The sequence below is a fragment of the Mirounga leonina genome, unplaced genomic scaffold, assembly GCF_011800145.1.
Source record: "Mirounga leonina isolate KUSES-001 unplaced genomic scaffold, KU_Mleo_1.0 Mir_168, whole genome shotgun sequence".
Taxonomy (NCBI): Eukaryota; Metazoa; Chordata; class Mammalia; order Carnivora; family Phocidae; genus Mirounga; species Mirounga leonina.
In genome coordinates, this window is record NW_023270426.1 from 53,651,345 (window position 1) to 53,671,670 (window position 20,326).

A 20,326-nucleotide genomic window follows, 5' to 3' on the forward strand; every position below is an offset into this window, starting at 1 on the left:
ACACTTAAGTTTCTAAGTTTTTAGTGCTACAAAGATTGTCATGATGCACATTCTTGTATAGATCCCAGTATACATACTCAAGAGTTTCTCTACAGACTATACATAGGAGTAGAATTTTACTAGACAGTGCATTTTTCCCCCATAGTAGTTACACCAGCACACAATGAGTCTCTATTTCTATATTGTCACCCACACCCAATGTTCTTAAACTTTCTAATTTTTGCCAATTGGTGGATTTTAGGTGGGATCTCATTGTGATATTAAGCTGCATCTCATTAATTTCTCATGAGAATCTTTTCAAATGCTCATGGGCCATTTGTGTTTTCTCTTTTGTGAGAAACTTAATTCTGTCCTTATTAATTCATGGGAATTACTCCTATATTCTGCAAACAGATCATTCTGTCATTTTTCTATATGTTGCAAATCTTTCTCACTTGTATATATATTCTAAACTCCACAGTACATTGCTATTACTTTTGCTGTAAACATTCAGTTGTCTTAACATATAAAAAATGAGAAAAAATGTATTTTATATTCACCATTCTTGACAGACCTCATTCCTTTGTACAGATCCAGATTTTATTTTGATTTCATTTTCCTTTGGTCTGAAGAATTTCCTTTAACATATTTGATAGTTTTAGATCTACCGATAATGAATTCTCTCAACATTTATTTGTCTGTTAACAGGCCATTTAATCTTGCTTTTTGAAACGTATCTTCACCAGATGTAGAATTCTGTGTTGATAGTTCTTTCTTTCAGGACTTTACAGGTGCAGCTGCACTGTTTACTGGCTTATACAGTGTCTGACAAGAAGTCTGCTTATTTTCGTACCTCTATTTGTAACGACTTTTTTTTTTCCTTTTAGCACTTTAGAGAAGTGTCGCTGCCTTATGGAATTTGTGGTTTCTGCTGATAAATCTGTGATCGTTTACATTGTTTTTCTGCCATATGTCATTTTCTCTAGATTCATTTAAGGTTTTCTCCTTCTCACCGATTATCGGCATTTGATTATGAGATGCCTTGTTTGGGTTTTCCTTGTTTCTTCTGCCTGGAGGTAATTAGATTATTTGATCTGTGGCATTCTAGTTTTCAACACATTTGAAAAATGTTGTCTTTATTGCTTGAAACATTTTTCTGTTCTCTTTTCTCCCGTTCTTCAGGGACTGTAATTCTATGTACGTTAGACCTGTTGATACCGTCCCACAGCTCAGTGAGATTCAACTTATTAGTTTTGGTTCTCTCTCTCTTGCTCTGCTTCATTTAGGATGATTCCTACTGCTGTCACTTCAAGTTTCCTGAGATTTTCTTCTGCAGGATCTAATCACCCATTAATCCCACCCATGATTTTCTTTTTTTGTTTATTTCAAATACTCTAGTTTTCATCTCTTTGAAGCCTAGTTGAGCATTTTTATATCTTCTTTTTCTCTTATCATGTTCATGTTTCCTCCACCTTGTTGAATGTGCAAGCATATTGAAAATTGTTGTTTTAAATGGCCTGGTATGTATGTTAATCCCCTCATCTCCATTACTTAATGTGTTTGTGTCCATAATTAATATATTTCTGCTAGTTATTGATCATATTTTCCTACTTGTTTTCATGATTGGTAACTTTTGATTGGATGACAGATGTTATGAATTTTACATTACTGTCTGCTGGATTTTGTTGTTTTCCTTTAAGGAGTATGTTTCTGGCTTGCAGTTAAGATACTGGAAATTGGCTGGGTCCTTTCTAGTCTTGCTTTTAAGCTTTGTTAGGGCATGTCTAGAGCAACCTTTAGTGTAGGGCTGATTTAGCCCCATGCCTAAGGCAATACCCTTCAGAGGACTCTACCCAAGGCCCTGTATACTACAAGACCATTCTACTCTAACTGGTAAAAACTAGAAATGTTCCCAGTCTTATGTGAGCTCTGGCGGTTGTCTAGCTTGCTGCTTTGTAGAGGTTCTTTCCCAGGTCTTGATTATTTTCCTTTCATGGTTGTGTACCTCAGTACTCAGCCCAAGACTTAAGGGGATCCCTCTATAGATTAGAGAGTTTGCTCTCTCTCACTCCTCGTTTCTCTCTGTGTATTTCCTTCCTTTGGTACTCTGTCCCATGAATTCTAACTTCCTTGGCTTTCCCAAGCTCTGCTGTCTGTGTCTCCCCAGCTGAGTGAAACCTGCGTGCTTTATACATTCCACATTGTTCCATGCTGTGGCCTGCAGACTACTTCCAGGCAATAAGCCCCCCACTCTTTTGCCCTTCTCTGAGATAATGGTCCTGTGATTTTTCTTGTCCAAGGTCTGAAAATTATTCTTTCACATCTTTTGTTAGGATTTCTAGTTGTTTAAGAGAAAGGGACTTACCTGGTTCCTATGACTCCTTTATGGCTGGAAGCAGAAGTCTATTCTTATTTTCTGACAATTGAAACTCCTGCATAAAAATTGTAGTGAGTGGGCAGATGCTCCGTGCAGAGAATGACCAGAGTTTCCTTCTTCAGCTGCGGTTGGCCAGAACCTGAGACTTGCTCCTGATCAGCCGCTCAGAGCCATGCCCCCAACTTGACTGGCACATTCTATGCTCAAGCTGCCCCAAAGGCACCACCACTCCCCTATCATGCAGCCACCACCTCTTCCCAGTTACCTGCCATGATGACCGCATCCTCCCTGCAGGGGCCCCACAACCACTGCCAGGCCTGCAGAACCGAAAAGCTGGACGAATTTGCTTCAGGATATCAGTAAAGCTGCCCCTAATGATGGCAATGTGGGCTGACTGCAATGGAATGTGTGCAACACACCTAGATCGTGTGTGAGTCCGTTACTGCTACAACTGTAAAGCGATCCACTGATGAAAAGGACCCCCATTTGTTTGACATTCTTGCGACACATGATCTAAATAAGCAGGTAAAATCCATTTAAAAAATGGATGATTGTGTAATAAACTTAGGCAAGACAGGGGTTCCCAAATCTGGCATCACACCCTCTGTCTTTGACAAGCACACCCTGGGAGACAGTGGTACTGAGCGTGAATGGAGCCTCCGGCAGCCTTCTCATCACCAGTGGGAACAACTCCCCATGGTGAATAACACCGTGCACTTAACACGTGTCGCCTGCGCACTTTCTGGAAGCCTCCCCAAAACAGGCACCTCTGCTTTCTTCGTACATTTGCACCATTCCATTCAATAAAGTACTTTGGTATTAAAAAATAAAAGGTACTAACTTATCTATGAAAAAAATGTTAAATTAGTAGCAAAGGTTAAAAATTTGTATATAGTAGTTGGTTATTGGCAGAGAAAAATTTCATCTGTGCATCCCGATTTCTAACCCGACCTGTTTTGTTTTGTTTTTTTTTTCAATAAACTAAGTAAAATTATTTCAGCATTTCTCTTTGAGGTCAATTTCAAGGACTAGGTTTTTTTCTCTTTAGTATTTTAAATATATAAAAGTATAAGCTAGTTTTGGAAGTTTTAGACTTCTGTTAAATACAAATTATTTTGTATCAAGTACATTTTCTTTGTGTTCCTTATTAGATTCTTCCAGGTTTTATTTCCTTATCGTGAATGTTTAACTTACTAAATTCACTCACTCCATGATAATTTGCTTTCTAAGAATTTATTAGATAGGCAAGAAGCCTTTGAGCCTAATAATAAGTCATTCTTGGAAACAGGAAGCAAACCTGTGCCAAAATTAAACAGTCCCAAACACCAAAGGTTCAAGGTTGGTTTGAAACAGAAACCACAAATTTTGATTGGATCTAAACTTGGCAGTATAAGACTCACATGGTTTGTTTCTAGTATTATATAAAGGAGATATATACACAGTCTAACAAAGGGAGACAGGAAAACCAGTTTAAACTAGCAGAACATTCAGGAAAGGATTAAGAACTCAGATCTGGTGTAGTGAACATGGATCTGGAGCCCCTGAATCTCACAGTCTGTCTCTAACACAACTAGAGTAAGTGCACAGAAGGATAAATGCTTTTGGAGAAGTCAGCTATCTTTTCTGAGGTGAATGAATGGCAGATAGCACTATGCCAGGAACACATTCCTCAGAGAGGAAGTCTAAAACTAAGAAGTGAGAATTCAAAAGATAGTTTAATCATGAAAAAATTGCTTTCAGAATTCCCATTTTCTTAATTTATATGATATGGTTAACTGGGCCAACATCCCCTCACCTGGGTATCAGGAGTCTAGAAAAAGCAAAAAGGTGTTTGTGAAGTGTTTTCAAGTCACTAAAAAGACAGTGGAAATATACGTTAAAATACTTTACTGTCAAAGTGCAGCTATGAAAGAAACTATGATGTAGTTGGAAACTGGTTTTTCATTGTCAGTGGATCTCACGGAATATTGCTGTTGAATTTGCTAGCACTTCACTGAGTTTCTTGAAGGGCCTCACAGATTCAAAAATACAGACCGTAACATTTGTTAAACCTTTTTTTTTTTTTGGTACTGTGAAACGCAATGGAAAAAAGTATAAAACATAAACACAATGAATGATTATAAGACAAAATATCCTAGAACTATCATATAGAGGTCAAGAAATAGAACAATGTCAGCAACCCACAAGCCCTCCCCAAGGCCTCTACCATACCGAGTTTTTCATTAAAATAATGCCACAGTGTTTTTGGAGGATAAAAACACTGTAAATCGTGTCTTCAAAAATTAATATCCCATGTAAATGGCATATTCCAGACACGTTTGAACAGTCCTGGTAAATTCAAACCAACAAGCCAAGATTTATATTTAGTTTGAGTGAAACATTTCAAGACAGGAGTTAGAGATAATAAATACAGTCAGCATCCACCAGAAAGCTCAGCTTTGCCCTAGTGGTGCCTTGCCTCCCGGTATTTACCCTGTTCGCATCTGACACTCCCCTGTGGGCTTTTCTCTGTGGTCTGAAAAGCTAGTTCCCTGAAAGAGAAAACAGGCACATATTTAAGATCTACAGGCCCAATCTGTGTAGGAGTGGATTACTGTTGGCCTGCTCCGGCATTCGTGTTTTAGTATAAAGGAAGAACTTGTCTTCCTCACACACAATTTACTTTGTGTTTTCGCTTCTGTCTTTCCCAGGACCCAAGGCTTCTTCTCAATTGAAAACTGTTTCTGGCAGCATGTATATGGTAAGTCTTGCGTAGCTAGAGATTCTTCAGAAATGGATTCCAAGACAGTTTCTTTTCAAAAGGGGCTATGTCCCTACTCTCTGTGATGCCTCCTCCCCTCCCCCCTCTCACCAATCTTTGTTCGGGTGTTTTGAGATGAGCGTGGGTTTGTGAGATTTTGCGTGCAGGTTTTGTTAGACTTTTGATGGGAACAATGCCACGGCTGGTCGCAGTTGCCAGGTGAGTAAACTCAATGTCTCTCTGTATAGCTTTATCAAGGGAAGCAGAAAGAGTGGATGGGGTTCTACTTGTGTAGAACCAGCAGCTTCTGAGCGGCTCAGGTCCTGGAACTGCTTCTTGTCCCAGCGCAATGGGTATTAGAAGCTTCTTGACTAGGAGAGCATTGACTCGTACACCAGATTCGTGTGTCTTTACTCTGTTATCTGATCAACTGCTGCTCAGCTTCCTTGTCCAGGTGTTTTTCTCACCACCTTGCCTGGCCCTCTGGCTCCCCGCGGGATTGCATCCTGCCCATCTGATGTCTGCCACTTGCCTGCACTTGCCATCTGTGAGGCAGTCTGACTCCAGTGTGGGTCCTGGAGCGAGGGGTTGCCGCACCGCCTACTGTTAACCTCCGGCACGATGTGTCCTATTTCTAATCAAACTGCTGGCTTAGGATACCTAGCCTTTGCCTTTGGTAGAAGTCCCTAGCCAGCTTCTGAACTCGCCCCCTCTCCCAAACCCTCAGCCTCGCCTCACTTTTCTGAGGACTCACGCCTGCTTTGTCCTCTGACACATTCTGCTCTGGGCAACAGACAGACATCAGCACTGGTCCTTGTTTAATGCACTCTGCATTGCTATTGCCTATTCAGTTATTCGTTTCTCCAACCATACTATAAGGGGTGATCCAAGACAGGTGCTATTTCTGCATCCCCAGAATCTAGAACTGTGCCTAGAATTTAACAGGCATGTCAGCACATTTATTGACAAAAGCTTTTAAAATGGACCAAGATGACTATAAAGTGTTATAGAATCTAATTCTAGCTCTCTCACTGTCTAATACTAAAACCTTAGGCAAGTGAATTGATATTTTTGGCTCGCAGTGTCTTCATTTGCAAAACAAGGCTGAGTGGATGATCATTGGGATGGTTTCTAAGATTGCTTTCAGCTTCAGAGTTCCTCAACTCTGCTTAATGCTCAGAACCTTGATTAGGACATCTTCAAAATGATAGGGCTCAATTTTCACCCTGACAGTGATATCTGGATTGTTCAAAACTGATTTTCAGGGAAAAGCAATTTTTAACCCAAATGATCCGTGTTTTCCTTTCTCATGCCCATTATAATGCTAAGCAGATTGGGCCTTCAATTGTAGGACAAATGTAAGAGATAAATCGCCACCTAGTGGACACATCCCTAGACAGTGGCCTCCCCTCCAGAACAAGGGGGAGCTTTGTTCTCTGGAGCCCATAGGTCCTTACCCATAGTTTCTCCTTCCTCCCCCTGACACACATCTCAACCTTGTCATTGCCTCTGCCTCTAAAGAAATCACAGAAATATTCATTTTGGCAAGAGAAGACATATTTATTTTGACCACGTTTGATTTTATTTTTACCTATTTGTGTTTCACATTTACAGTGTGGTAGGCATTTTAAGGAAAAAAAGGATAAGGTCCAGCAAACTTAGACTGGGTCTTTTTAGTCTCTTATCAATCTGGTTTGAAAACAATCCTTGAGCATTCAGAGACGCCTTGGCTAGACAGACAGAAAAGGGATAGTAGAGTTCACATGTCTCCCAAGCAGAACTGTCTAGAGAGCCCAGCCTTTCATCCAGTTCCTCACCAAGTGTTCAGAGTTTTACAGTTTTCCTTGTTTAAAGGAAAACCATTTAGAGGCTACTCTAAGGCTTTGGATTAGTAGTTATTTCAGTGTGAAGTGGAGTCTTCGCCTGGATAATGTTTTCACTGAGCTTAAGGGAACCTATGTGACCTCTACTTAAAATGAACAAAAGGATATGATTATGCTAGGTTTTCTTTCTCCACCTTAGAAAAGGTGTCCATAAGTTCTGTCAGTGGAGGTTCAAAGAGGCTTAGAGAAGGTATTCTTGGTTAATTAATGAAACGTCAAGAGGATTGCTACAAATCTTCAGCCCAGCTTCTGATGCCTCTATGGTACTTTATTATTTTAACGCAAGACCTTATTCATTTAATCAGCACTAATGATTCCTTCCAGCAACCCCAGATTGGCCAGCTATTCATACTGTAATTGCAGCACTGAGGCTCTATATTTCTCTAGCCTTCTCCACAAGCATATATTTTTCCTTGTTCATTAGTATTTCTCTGCTATTAAGTGCCACTAGCTAGCTCATGACATTCCGATATTTTAATTTCTGTTTCCTACTCCACCAACCCAGTGCAAAATTTCTTCACTTCTCTACAAACTTTTGTTTAATTTCTCTTTCTCTGACATCCCTTACTATGTCTCAAAAAACTTTTGGAATGCTCTGAACCTAAAAATAACTCTTCTATTGATCCTAATATCTATTCAAACAAGTTCTCTCCGACCCTCCCTCCTTCCTTCTTTCCTCCCTTTCTTCCAAGAAAGCCGTTCAGAACAGTTCCAACTAAGGGATTAATACACTCTCCCTGAGTTCTATAGACATATCTCCCAGTGGCCATTCTGTAGAGCCTCAGTCCTGACTAAATCACTCAAAGGATGCCGTCAAGATTCCTAAGCCATATTCTTGTATTCCTGCTCTCAAACAGGCTTTATAGGCTTGCTCTTCTTACCTGTAACTTCTGGAAGCCGATACGTACATTAATCCAAACAGCCAAAGAGAAGGACTCAGTGAGGGGGAAAAAATGAAGAAATTATATGCCTAGAGCTAACCTTGGTCATGCATCCCCCTACCCCTGAAGGAAATACACTCTCAGACAAAAACTGCCCTTGTTCCTCCCATATATTCATATCCTTAGCACAATCTCTACAGAAACTGCAGACAAAGTAATTTGAAATGAATGTGCTCATCCATAAGCATGCAATAAATATCTATCTATATACATTAGACTGTCTTCAGTGTTGAGTAGAAAACCGAAATAAATATAAGGCACAGTTCTTGGATTCTCAGAGCTTACATTGTTATTTTGGCAAAACTTATATTTAAATATTTACAGAAAACAGATAAGAGGCATGCCATAAATCGTATCTAATTTTCATATAGAAATAATGGCAGAATTAAAGCTTGTGTTGTTGACCAAGGACTTGATGCTAAACCCTTTATAGAATTAATCATGAGCATCACCTTGAATTAAGTAGAAGTAGTACTTCTGTATGGTATAAATGTTTCTGAAAGGTGATCAAGAGCTCAAGCAGTGAAACATAGTATAGTCAGTCAAAATGGTGGAGTAACAACAACTAAAATATATGTCCATTATCTTAACCCCTGGAACCTGTGAATGTGACTGTATTTAGAAAAAAGGGTCTTTGCACATGTAATTAAGTTAAGGATTTGAAAATGAGATTATCCTGGTTTACCCTGATAATCCTATGACAAGTACCCTTATAAGAGACAGAAGAGGAGACACAGACACAGAGGAAAAGGTCCTATGAAGACAAAAGCAGGTATTTTAACTTTGCAGCCACAAACCCAGGAACCCCCGAACCACAAGAAGTTGGGAAAGGCAAGGAATGTTCACCCCTAGTGCTTTCAGAGGGAGAGTGGCCCTGCCAACATCTTGACTTCTAGGTTTAGACTTCTAGTCCATAACTGTGAGAAAATAAATTTCTGTTGTTTTAAACCACTAAGTTTTACTAATTTGCTATGGCAGCCACGAGATATTAATACACATGGTAATAAATCACATAAAAACTTTTTTGATGGTCTCTTTTTCCTTACCATAATTTCCTGCCTTTCCTTTACTGTAATGAATCAGAAATTAAAGGCATACCCATATAGAATTAATGAAATTCAGTAGAGTTTCTTTTCTTTTCTTTTTTTTTTTTTTTTTAAGATTTTATCTATTTATTTGAGAGAGAGGGAGGGAGAGCACAAACAGGGCCAGGGGCAGAGGGAGAACAGACTCCTTACTGAGCGGGGAGCCAGACATGGGGCTCGATCCCAGGACACCTGAGCTGAAGGCAGATGCCTAACCAACTGAGCCATCCAGGCACCCCAAGTAGAGTTTCTACAGGGAGTGGGATAGCAGCTTTGAAGAGATGTCTGGGGATGAAAATAAGATTTAGAGAAGCTTATCCATGTATCTGCTTTGCGCTCACCTTTTCATGTATTCAAAGTTCTGGGTAACACATAAAGGAATTAAGGAATAAGCTTTTGTTCATCTGTTATCTCCAAACCAAAGTCTGTCTGGCTTCTTGAGGCAAACCCAATTAAAAACTTGTATGTTTTTCTATGTAACATATTTGAAGAAACAAAATCATAAATCTTTAGAATATCCAAACCAACCCTTCTGCACCTTGATCTATTACAGGTTATTTCATCATTTGGGAATCCTTAAAGCTCTGCTTGGATTTTATGACCAAATCATTGTTGAAATTTGATCCTGAATATGCATAATTAAGAGTGTTTGTATCTTAGACATAAGACTGACTCTTTACCAGATAGTAATTGTAATTGTTAGTCATCTTAGAGGAAAACTAAGATATGACTTTGAATTAAGGAGATTGATTCCTAAACAATGCCAGGTACACAGCAGGCAGTCCATGAAGATTTGTTTCATGAATAAATTTATTCAGCTAAAAAAGAGTTTGACTTCAGGTAGCCCTCTAATTTTTAGTAGTTAAAATAAACCCATTCAAGCTGACCATATCTATAGAAAGCCCAAGACAGCCATAAAATGAAGCCCATCGGATTTCTTTATGCAGAAGAAACAGCTGCAAATCCCTCAAGAAGCTGCAAGAGCGATGCTACCTGGAGTCACGTAAGAGAGAGTGTTGGGACTGGGGTACACTGGAGGGCACACACTCTGTCTTAAGGGGGCGGCCACTACTCAGCTGGAGCAAATTGTCGCCACGCAGAAATTTGAGCCTAATTTGCCATTCATCTCATATTTTCAAGAGAAGCCAGAAATATAGATGAGAACACTTGCCATTTTAAAAGTTGGCAATGAATTCAGTCTTTTCAAAAACGCTCTGTGGTGGCCAAACAAAACACATCTGCTAGCCAGATAGGCCTAGAGTCCTTCAGTCTGGGTCTCTACTTCTTAATATCTTTCCCTTTCTTTACTTCCCTTGGACTTCTATTTCCTCTTTCTTTCTTTCTCTCCTTTCAGCCTCTTGAATCACTAATTGTCTAGGAACTAGTGTCTGGGATAAAAGTTGTGCAGGGCAGGAAGACTGGAGAACTGGATGTGTTCTGAATGTCAGAACAAGGCTTAGTTTGATCAAGTCAGAAAACAGACCAGGAAGCAAGTAAATGGGCTTTGGATGTCATAAATGCTGGGTTTGGTCCATAATCTAACAACTGTCTAATCATTGAAACATTACTTAACTTCTTTGGTTCTTACCTGCACCATCCACAAAATGGGAATAATTGCACCAATATCCATTGCACCATTATTGTGAAATCAAATGAGATAATGGTTTTAAATGAACCTTATCGATATAAAGGGCCATAAAGTTCTTAATCATACAGTAATTATTAATAACAAGAGGCTTACTGGTGTGCTGCATTCTTGTTATCATATAATAGTTACAACTTACAGAGCACCAGCAACGTGCACCACCAGAAGTCAAATAGTCATAAATCAAACATGCTGTAGTGAGTTCTACAAGATAGTGTATAAATTATATGGTAAAGACTAAAAGTGCTATAACATTTCAGAGGAGAAGATTGATGACAACTGGAGTGAAAGTGTGCTAGGAGTAGTGAGACTTACACCAGACTTAAAAGGCTGCAAAGGATAGTCATAGTGTTACTGGCTTGTTTCAGGCATCAAAACAGATTTTACTTTGGAATTACATTTTTATGTATGTGGCCTATGGAAAGCACCAAACCAATTTAGTTGTTGGTTTCCCAAACTTCATTCATTCATTCATTCATTCACCTGATGCTGGTTGACATCTCTCTGTGCTAGGTACTTTGATAGGTGCTAGAGATATACTGTCTTTGCCCTCAGGGAACTCACCATCAAGATGTTAAGTTTGGGGAAATGCTAGGTTAGTTGAGGTAAACCTTCTTGGGTGGGGGCTATTGTATGTAGGTGTGTGTGTATATATGTGTGCATTTAGCTGAAGGATTTTCAGATCATTTAATATTCTTGAGTCTGAAGGTAATAGAATAGTGTATGGAGAGTTCCTTTTATAGATTAGCAATTGGGACCTATTGTTTAAATTTAGAGATGCTGTACCTGGAAAGTTATCTAGAGATGGAAGAAAAAATATTATATATGTCTTTGAAAATGTAAATATTGACTGTTTAAACAAAAATTTCTCATATTTTCTGGCTTGTCAGATACCATGTATAGTAAGTGTAGCCCATTTGTGCATTACAGAGATATTTGAGGGTATCCATGGGCTCATCTAGTCTCACTGGTTAATAGGGTTTGTACATAGGTATGACCACTGTGATTAACAAAATACAGAACCATTTAAAGTTGTTCTTTCATGTTGCTATTACATACTTTATCAGTTTCTACCGTTTATAGAATGTCTACCATTTATAGAATGTCTGTGTTCATTTTTTTTTTTTAATTTTAGAAAAGGATTCTCTGATAAACATTATTACCAAGTCTTACAGGCACATTAAAATACCCACATACATTTAAATTTTGTATGTAACTATGTTGCTCTGTTGTTTTCTCATTAAACTAGAACCCCAATTTAGAAGTTTTAGAGTTAAGAAAACAATTCTATTTATAGTAACATTAAAAAGAATAAAATACTTAGGAATTAATTTAGCCAAGGAGGTGAAGGACTTGTATGATGAAAATTACAAAACATTAGTGAAATAAATTAAAGAAGACATAGAAGACTTAATATTGTTATGATGGTCATGCTACCCAAAGTGACCTATAGATTTAATGCAATTTCTCTCAAAATCTCAATGACGTTTTTTGCAGAAATAGAAAAATCTCGAGGGACCTAGAATAGCCAAAAAATCCTGCAAAAGAAGAACAAAGCTGGAGGACTCATACTTCCTGATTTCAAAGCTTGCCACAAAGCTACGGTTATCAAAACAGAGTGGTACTGACATAAGGATAGACATTTCACTCTGTGAGGTACATGGAATAGTCAAAACCATAGAGACAGAAGGTAAAATGGTGGTTGCCAGGGATTGGGGGGACATGAGGGGCATGAGGAGTTAGTGTTTAATGGGCATTGAATTTCAGTTTTGCAACATAAAAACAGCTCTAGAGATGGGTGGTGCTGATGGTTGCACAACCATCTTGAGTGTACTAAATATCGCTGAACTCTACACCTAAAGATGGTTGTTCAAAACAGTATGCTTTATGTTATGTGATTTTGCCACAATCCAAAGTTGGGGAAAACAATAAAAATGATTTTCCAATAATTATGGTAGAACATTGACTTTATCGTTTTAAAGACTTCAGCCTATGCCACTTAAGTTTTCTGTTCTTTCTCACCCTTTACTCTTTACCATTCTTTTTTGTTTTGCCTCACTCCAGGGCCTCTGGCACCAAAAAAGTTAATGTTTGAAGCTCTTGAAAAGTAGGCCTTTTATACGTAGTGAGGGTATTTCACTTCCGCAGTCCCATCCCCAGTCTATACCTGCATTGGAGGGATTTATTACAAATGCACATCTTGTAGTCAGGACCTCTCTTTGCCTCAGGACACTCACCACCTGTGAGAGGCTCCCCCAGAGATTGCCCAACCTCCTGGGACCCACTTCTCTTCTGAAGATTTGTCACTTTCCACCCCCACCACCTCACTGTGTACATGTCAGCGGTTTCACCTAGAGTCTAGAATAGTTTTCTCATCTAAATTGGCTTTCATTTGAAACAAAGCAAAGATGGAAGGATAACATGAGGGGACTGGATCCTAAACTGTGCACTAATTAGAACACTCACATCCAGAAGCCTATGACCTCTCCTCTCTGTGACTTCCCATAAAACTTTAGCCAGTGGCTCAGGTCACAGTGTCTCAGGGGCTGTCCTTCCTCTTGGGATGTTGGAGGGCTGCATTTAGCTCACACTAACTCCCCAAAGCCAGGAAATATTCTTTTAACAGAGGAAGCGCTCTGTTGACACCAGAAAAGATGCAAAGCATAATGTGGTATGTGTTCGTCAGCTCCCAGAGCAAGGGAAGCAAAGCAAGTGGGCTCTTTACAAACCCTATTTAGTGAGAGTTGCTTGATAAACCACAGGAGAGGTAAAATAGGATAAGTGAAAATTCCTTCGACGTATCTCTTGCAGTTCAGCTGATGTGTAATTGTGTTTCTGAGCTACCCAAACCAACAACCATCTTCATTTATTAAGCTCTTACAATTGGGTGCAGAGCTGAGAAACTCCACACTGCACTGTCTTCTCTGATCCAAATGTGCCAATAGTATAAAATCAACTAACTGACCAGTTATATGTATCCAGGATATAATCAACTAACTGGCCAGGATATATCCCTTTTGCTTCTCTTCTTCCCAGATAAATAAGTGAGAAATTGCATTTTCTTAAGCTCAACCTACTTTATAATGAAGATTCAACATGCAAATGTAACACAATATATATAATAGACTATTTGACGTCCATTGTAAACTGAAAGATTAGAAAGCATGAGATATGACTGCAGTTTCATTTAATGATCACATCTTTCTTGGTTTACTTGGTGAATCAGACTGTTCACATCATTCGAATGAAGGCATGCAAGAGTTACACTTGTGACCAAGGTAGAATAAAAAGGCCTAGATCTATCCTCCTCCCAGAAATAGCTGGAATATTGGACAAAATGTATTAAACAGTGGTTTGCAAGTAACTGGAAGTCAGGCAAGAAAATAGAAGAGATACCAAGAGGAAATAAACAAGGTGAGCCCCACCACTGTCTCACTTTACTTCCAAGAGAGTTTCCAGGCCATGGTGTCATGTGTCCAAGCCACTGAGGAACTGAAACTCTCAGTCACTGCTGGTGGTCATATAAAGGGCTCAGTGACTTTGGACAACAAGTTAGAAGTTTCTTTAAAAAGTTAAACAGAAACATGCCGTGAGAGCCAGCTGTTCCAGTCCTAGTTATTTACACAATAGAATGAAAGCATATGTCCTTAGATTTGTGTGTGTGACTCTTCATAGCATCTTTATTTGCAATGGCTAAAAAACTGGAAACAAACCAAATGTCCATCAAGAGATGAATGAATAAACACATTGGTAAAATACATACAATAGTATACTACCCAGCAATAAAGAGGAATGATCTGTTGATACTTAAAGAGCATGGGTAAATCTCAAAGCAAGAAGCCAGACTACATAGAATACATACTCATTCCACTTATATGAAATTCTAGAAGACATATATTAATCTATAGTGACAAAGAATATCAGCGGTTGGCTAGGAGTGAGGGCAGAGGTGGAGGAAGGGCAGGATTACATAGGGACACAATGAATATTTTGGAGATGATAAATATGTTCATTGTTTTACTGTGTGATGGTGTCACAGGTGTATATATATGTCAAAAGTTGTCAAAAATATTGTACACTTTTAATATATGAAGTTTATTTTATGCCATTGGAAAAGTATGTTTTAAATGTTTAAAATTGTAGTAAAAGATACATAACAGAAAATTTACCATTTTGATCATTTTTTAACTGTACAGTTCAGTGACATTAAGTACATTCACGTTGTCTGGTGCAGCCATCACCAGAACTTTTTTCATCTTGCAGCCCTGAACACATTAATATGTTTGTCGCTCATATCTCAGTAAAGCTGTTGGAGGAGGGGGAAGCCACCACAAAGTGAGGTTGTTTTTTTTTTCCAGCTTTTTAAAAAGCAAATAGATTATGAGACGCTAGCCTGATAATTTGTCATTTATAAAAGCTGATCCCATGATGCTGGACCTTGGGCAAAGCCTCCTGTGTACATCAGATCCTTCATTCCTCACAAGAACCCTATGCGGTGTAAATAGTATACAATCCCTGTTTTACACGTGAGTAGACCGAGGACTTTTTTTTTTTTTTTGAGGCGAGGGTAGAATGAAGTTACTTTTCCAAGTTTATTTGATGAGTAAAATGGTGAAGGCACGTTTCAAGCGCCAGCAGTCTCTTACTATTCAACTTTCATATGTCCATGAATAATTTTTCAGTGACGACAAAATAGGTGCACTGATGATTTTACTTCATTCGGAGGACTGAGAAGGAAACAAAAGTTTCCTGAAGTATCTGAAATCTGAAATTCCTGAAAAAATCTGAAATGGAAAACAGATGTGTTTTTTCTCATCATTCATTTTTCACCAAATAATTTTTTAGGATACCTAGGTGTTAAGCACTGCTCCAGAAATTTGGGATACAAGTACAAAGAAAACAAAACAAAACAAAACATGGCCCTTGCTTTTAAAGTCTCACATAGTCCGTGAATTGTAACAATACTGTGATACATGTAATAATGAAAGGGCATGCAATTTACAATAGCTATTCTGAAAGGCAGGAGGAGCAGGTGTGGGGTATAAGCAGGAGAATCACCTCAGAAAAACTTGAACTACTATACATTTAATCCAGGTCTTGAAATTTTGGTCAGTTTTTTCTAGATAAAGGTGGGAGACAGGAAAAGAAGCTTATAAGCTATAGAAATGACATACATGAAGGCAAGAGGATGTTATAAAAGAGCAGATGTTTTCAAAGGTAGAAGCCACAGGGAAATTAACTCTTTAAGTTGATTTGTTATAAGGAAGATCATCAGTATTTGGAGTTGGAAATTTCTGGAATGTGCAAAGTGTTCATTAGGAGTTCATTAGGCTATTGTAATTTCTAGAAATAATTAAAACTGAAACACATTGTGCTTTGTGGCCAAGAGGTAATAAAAATAGATGAACTTGAGGAGGTTTGCTGTGATATACACTTCAGGTCACAACGTGTGACCTAGGATTGCTAAGTACATGGTATCTCTAAGTGGTATATCAGTAAGATGAAAATACTTTGTGTCTGGTCTAAACTTTTCCTGGTAAGCTAAACTTTACATGGCTACAAGACTGCCTCAAAGCTATTTTAACAAATGAACTGATGTTTATAAAACATCCTTTACAAACTTTACACTTTCATTTAAATGTCAAAAAACTCTTTTTCTAAATCCCAATTTCTCTTTATAATAAGAAAATGGAGCACTTGAAACACTGAAACATTTAATGCTCATTTTCCCCTTACGGAGTCCTATTCTTATGAAATCACTGTCTTACTTTTGTTGGAAAATTTTAAGTCTGTAATTTTTAGTACCATTTAAACAGAGATTTCTTAGTTATTTTCTTAAATGATTCCTGTTTTTATTTTTATAGATTATTGACCCAATTTATAAACATTACATTAACTTTGGAGAGACCTCCAAAGACAGTTTTTTTTTTTTTTAAGGCCAGAATTTCCTGAAGATTTTGAGGTTTTAGTTCGTGTTTATTATGACTACCTCAGAGACTGATAGGGGTCTGAGAGCATGGGTAATGTATTACAAAAAGTCCTACTGAGCTTATTTCAAGAACATTTCTATCTGTGAGGGCTAATATCCAAGGCTGATGCTATCACGTTGTTACTTTGAAGCATGGTAGAAAAAAAAAAGGTAAAAGGAAGCATTTAATTGAATAAAAGCAATGAAACAAAACACCAATTGATTTTTCTGTGTTCTTGCGTAAAACGGAAAGAGGTCGAAGACAAATTATCAAAATAAAAATAATATGTCCCCAGAACTGAGTTTATCAGAATGTCCGGGATGGTAAGGATTTACAGAGTGCTTAACTACATCTGAGGCCATTCACATGTGATAACTAGTTTTGCGACACACTTCCCCTCCTCTTTTTATTTTTTTATTTTTTATTCTTTCTTTAAAGAGGGTGGGAGCAGGGCAGTCCTTGTTCTGTTCAGCTTCAGTTTAGTAAAGAAGAAGAAAATAGTAATAATAAGTGGGCCCCTGTCTAAACAGTAACAACTTCCTGGAAAGTTACAATATTCTTTGGAAATTCAGTTGCAGCCTAACATGGGAATATATAACTATATAGAGACTAGACTGTATGCGGTACATGGAAGTAGCAGTCGTGGGATCAGACAGATTTTGGCTGCTTGAGGTAGTGACCTTCCCCTCTGAACTTCACATTTCTCTTCTGTACAACTAGAATAATATCATCTACTTTTCAATATTATCATGAAGATATGCTTGGCCTACATTAGGTGCTCAACAATTGGTGGCTATTATAACTATTATTTTTACTATTGTCATTATTATTTTTATTATTATCATAATCGTATTTGGAGAATGAATAAGAGAAATTTAGAGTTCATCTGAGACTGTAGTATCTTTTGGACGAACACTACCCTGGAAACAAAATATTTTGGTTTCCATAACAGGGAAATAGTATGATGATTAGACTTGTCAACCAAAATAGAAGTTAGAAATCAATGCTAGCCATGTGCATTTACTTTAACCAAAGACAACATTCTTCTTAAAACCTAATGGTGGTTGTCCCATTCAATTTAAAAACTACTATTGGCTGGGCGCCTGGGTGGCTCAGTCAGTGAAGCATCGGACTCTTGGTTTTGGCTCAGGTCATGATTTTGGGGTCATGAGATAGAGCCTCATGTAGTCTGCTTGGGATTTTCTTTCTCCCTCTGCCTCTGCCCCTCCCCTGCTTATGCTCTCCCTCTCTCTCCCTTCTAAAATAAATAAAATCTTTAAAAAAATTTTTTTAAATAAAAAAAAAAATAAAAACTACTATTGGCTGCAAACTTTTTGAATGTAACTTTACCCAGCATTTTAGGTTAAAATTGTTTTAAAATCATTATTTCAAAATGGTTAACAGTACTGCCCCATGCCAACCACCAGCAGCCAGATGAGCCCAGCATCGCCAGGGACCTTCACCTCAGGCCACAAGTCCACCTGCTTTCCTTCTGACTCTCAGCGAGAACTGGAGACCGTCTCTCAGACTTGCAAACACAAAGCTAATTTTCAAGCAATAGGAGAGTAGTTGAAAGCACTCATTACAACTTGGGGTATAGTAGATAAAATAATGTTTTGTTTATAGTAATACAGCACTAGGTATGGGTAAGAAAACTGCTTTAGTAAAAATTGCTTGCTTTTAAGACTATTCCATTTCCTATGGAACATATTTGCACAAAAGGGGGCAAGAAGTGACTTTTCAAGAAAGCGGAAAACTTTTGTGAATATTAAACTATAAATCCCTATAAACTAAAAAGGTGTTTGTAGAAGAGTATCTCTTAGGACTGTGGAGGCAAAATTTAATTTTGCAATTGCTAGTACTAGGCGTGTGTGTTTTAGAACAACTGACAGATAATTGCAGAACGTTTTTATAAGTCTTTTAAATATAAAATGTTGACACTTTTTCTGAAAGCTGCAGAGCTGATATGATATATCCTACTGATAAAAATGATACTTTGTGGCTGTTTTCTTATTACAAATTATTTCAATCATCACTTAACTATAGCTCCCAATTAAAGTGCAATTTTAAGTGCAGAAAATCAAATTGGACCCTTCAAATAAATGAATCCCCAAATATCAAATGTTTTAAATAAACTAAATTTGAATCCTGTATCTAATCTTTCTTTCATTAAAAAAGTCTCTAGTCATTTATGTCAAAACTGGACTTCCGAAATGGAGTTACTGTGTACCTATTTCCATCCTTAAACCACACATTTGGTTCACAAATCAAGTAATTATGTGTACAAAGAGATCTTGGGAAGTGCAATCACTTCACTGACACATGTAAGTAAAATATGGATGCTCAATTTCCATCTTAATGCATGCAAATGATAGACCCACACATACAGGCATTATAACTGGCCCTGTGCATAGCCTGTCACTTTGGCTATTGAATTTAAAAAGATACCCTGTTCCTCCGAGCATGTTGAACAACATTCAGCAGGAGAATTGTCTCCAATTCTATTTTTGTTTAAATTTCTTACTTTGATTTCTAAATAAATAAATATTGAATTCTGATACTTAATGTATTTTTATCATTTGCCTAAGAACGTTGATATATTACTGTATTTCATTTTATAGTGAAACTGGCATATTATCCTTTTTGGTTCTATAATCCTTGTAGGGCTTTGGATCTAGGATTTACTAAAGGTATGGCCTAACCTCCTTGAGACTTTCTGTCCTCATCTGAGAAATGGGACTGTATTCATGGCTGCCATGTACGGTACAGAGGCTGTACACTGTACGGTGGGAAAGATGCTTGCACAACTATACACAGCAGCTCACCCCTATCAGTTACAATATAGGTTTAATCTTTCCAGCAGAGGCTCGAAATTAGAGTGACGTGATAAGCTGCAAGTTTATTTCTCTCTCATGGAACAATCTGATTAATTTAATGTAAGCACATCAACACTAGTATGGCAAATTCACAGTGCCAGGGACCCAGGCTCCTTCTCTCTTGCTCTTCTGCCATCCCTAGGCTGTTGTCCTTATACACATGATCCAAGAAAGCGAACTGGGACATCAGCATTTTAGGCAGCAGGATGAAGGAAGAAGGGAAGAGGAATCGTGTTGCCATCCTTGAATGACATATCCTAGAAGTTGCTCACGTCATTTCCTCTCCTGTCCTATTAACCAGAATTCAATCATGTGGTCCTTCCTGGCTGCAAGAGAATCTGGGAAATGTTGCCATTTTCCCGGTAGTGGTGATGCAAGCATGCTATGAAAGAGGTGTGACCGACTGAGCAGACAATTAGTTGGGGGGAGTATGTTGATTTTATTTCCTTATTTTCTGTATTCTTGATGTGCTGGCATTTGGAGCCTTGATCATGGAGAGACTACCCCTCCTAGAGCTAGCTAATTCCTAGAGATGGTAAATAATTCTCCTGGGAATATGCCTTCCATATACAAACCAACCAATCTGTAGCCCACACCCCCAACCAGCCCCTTTATCAAACACACACCAAGCCAACACCTACCCTAGATCTCCCCAGCGCCAGGTACTAGACCACTAGGGACCATCTCTCTAGTCCAGAGCCTGCCCAAACTATTCAAACTATCCAATCCTGAAGTTACTCAGTGTACCTACCCTGTCTCACCCATTACTTTCCACACACTAAATAAATAAAATAAAATAAAATAAAATAAAATAAAATAAAATAAAATAAA

The 20,326-nt window shown here is 38.1% G+C and overlaps 1 protein-coding gene across 3 annotated transcripts in view; it reads left to right on the forward strand.

Annotated features, from left to right (window-relative positions):
• Positions 1–2,762: 2,762 nt before the first annotated feature.
• The window catches only part of VCAN (versican), a 146,428-nt gene continuing 128,864 nt past the window's right edge, over positions 2,763–20,326 (forward strand). Inside the window, exons 1-2 of one of the 3 annotated variants that reach the window (XM_035014786.1) lie at positions 2,763–2,881; positions 5,047–5,096. In XM_035014786.1, coding sequence (XP_034870677.1) covers positions 5,088–5,096 — 9 coding nt within the window. In that variant the 5' untranslated portion in view covers positions 2,763–2,881; positions 5,047–5,087. Of the gene's footprint in view, positions 2,882–5,046; positions 5,097–20,326 lie in introns of those variants that run through there. The other 2 variants (XM_035014783.1, XM_035014785.1) reach the window with 2 other exon arrangements.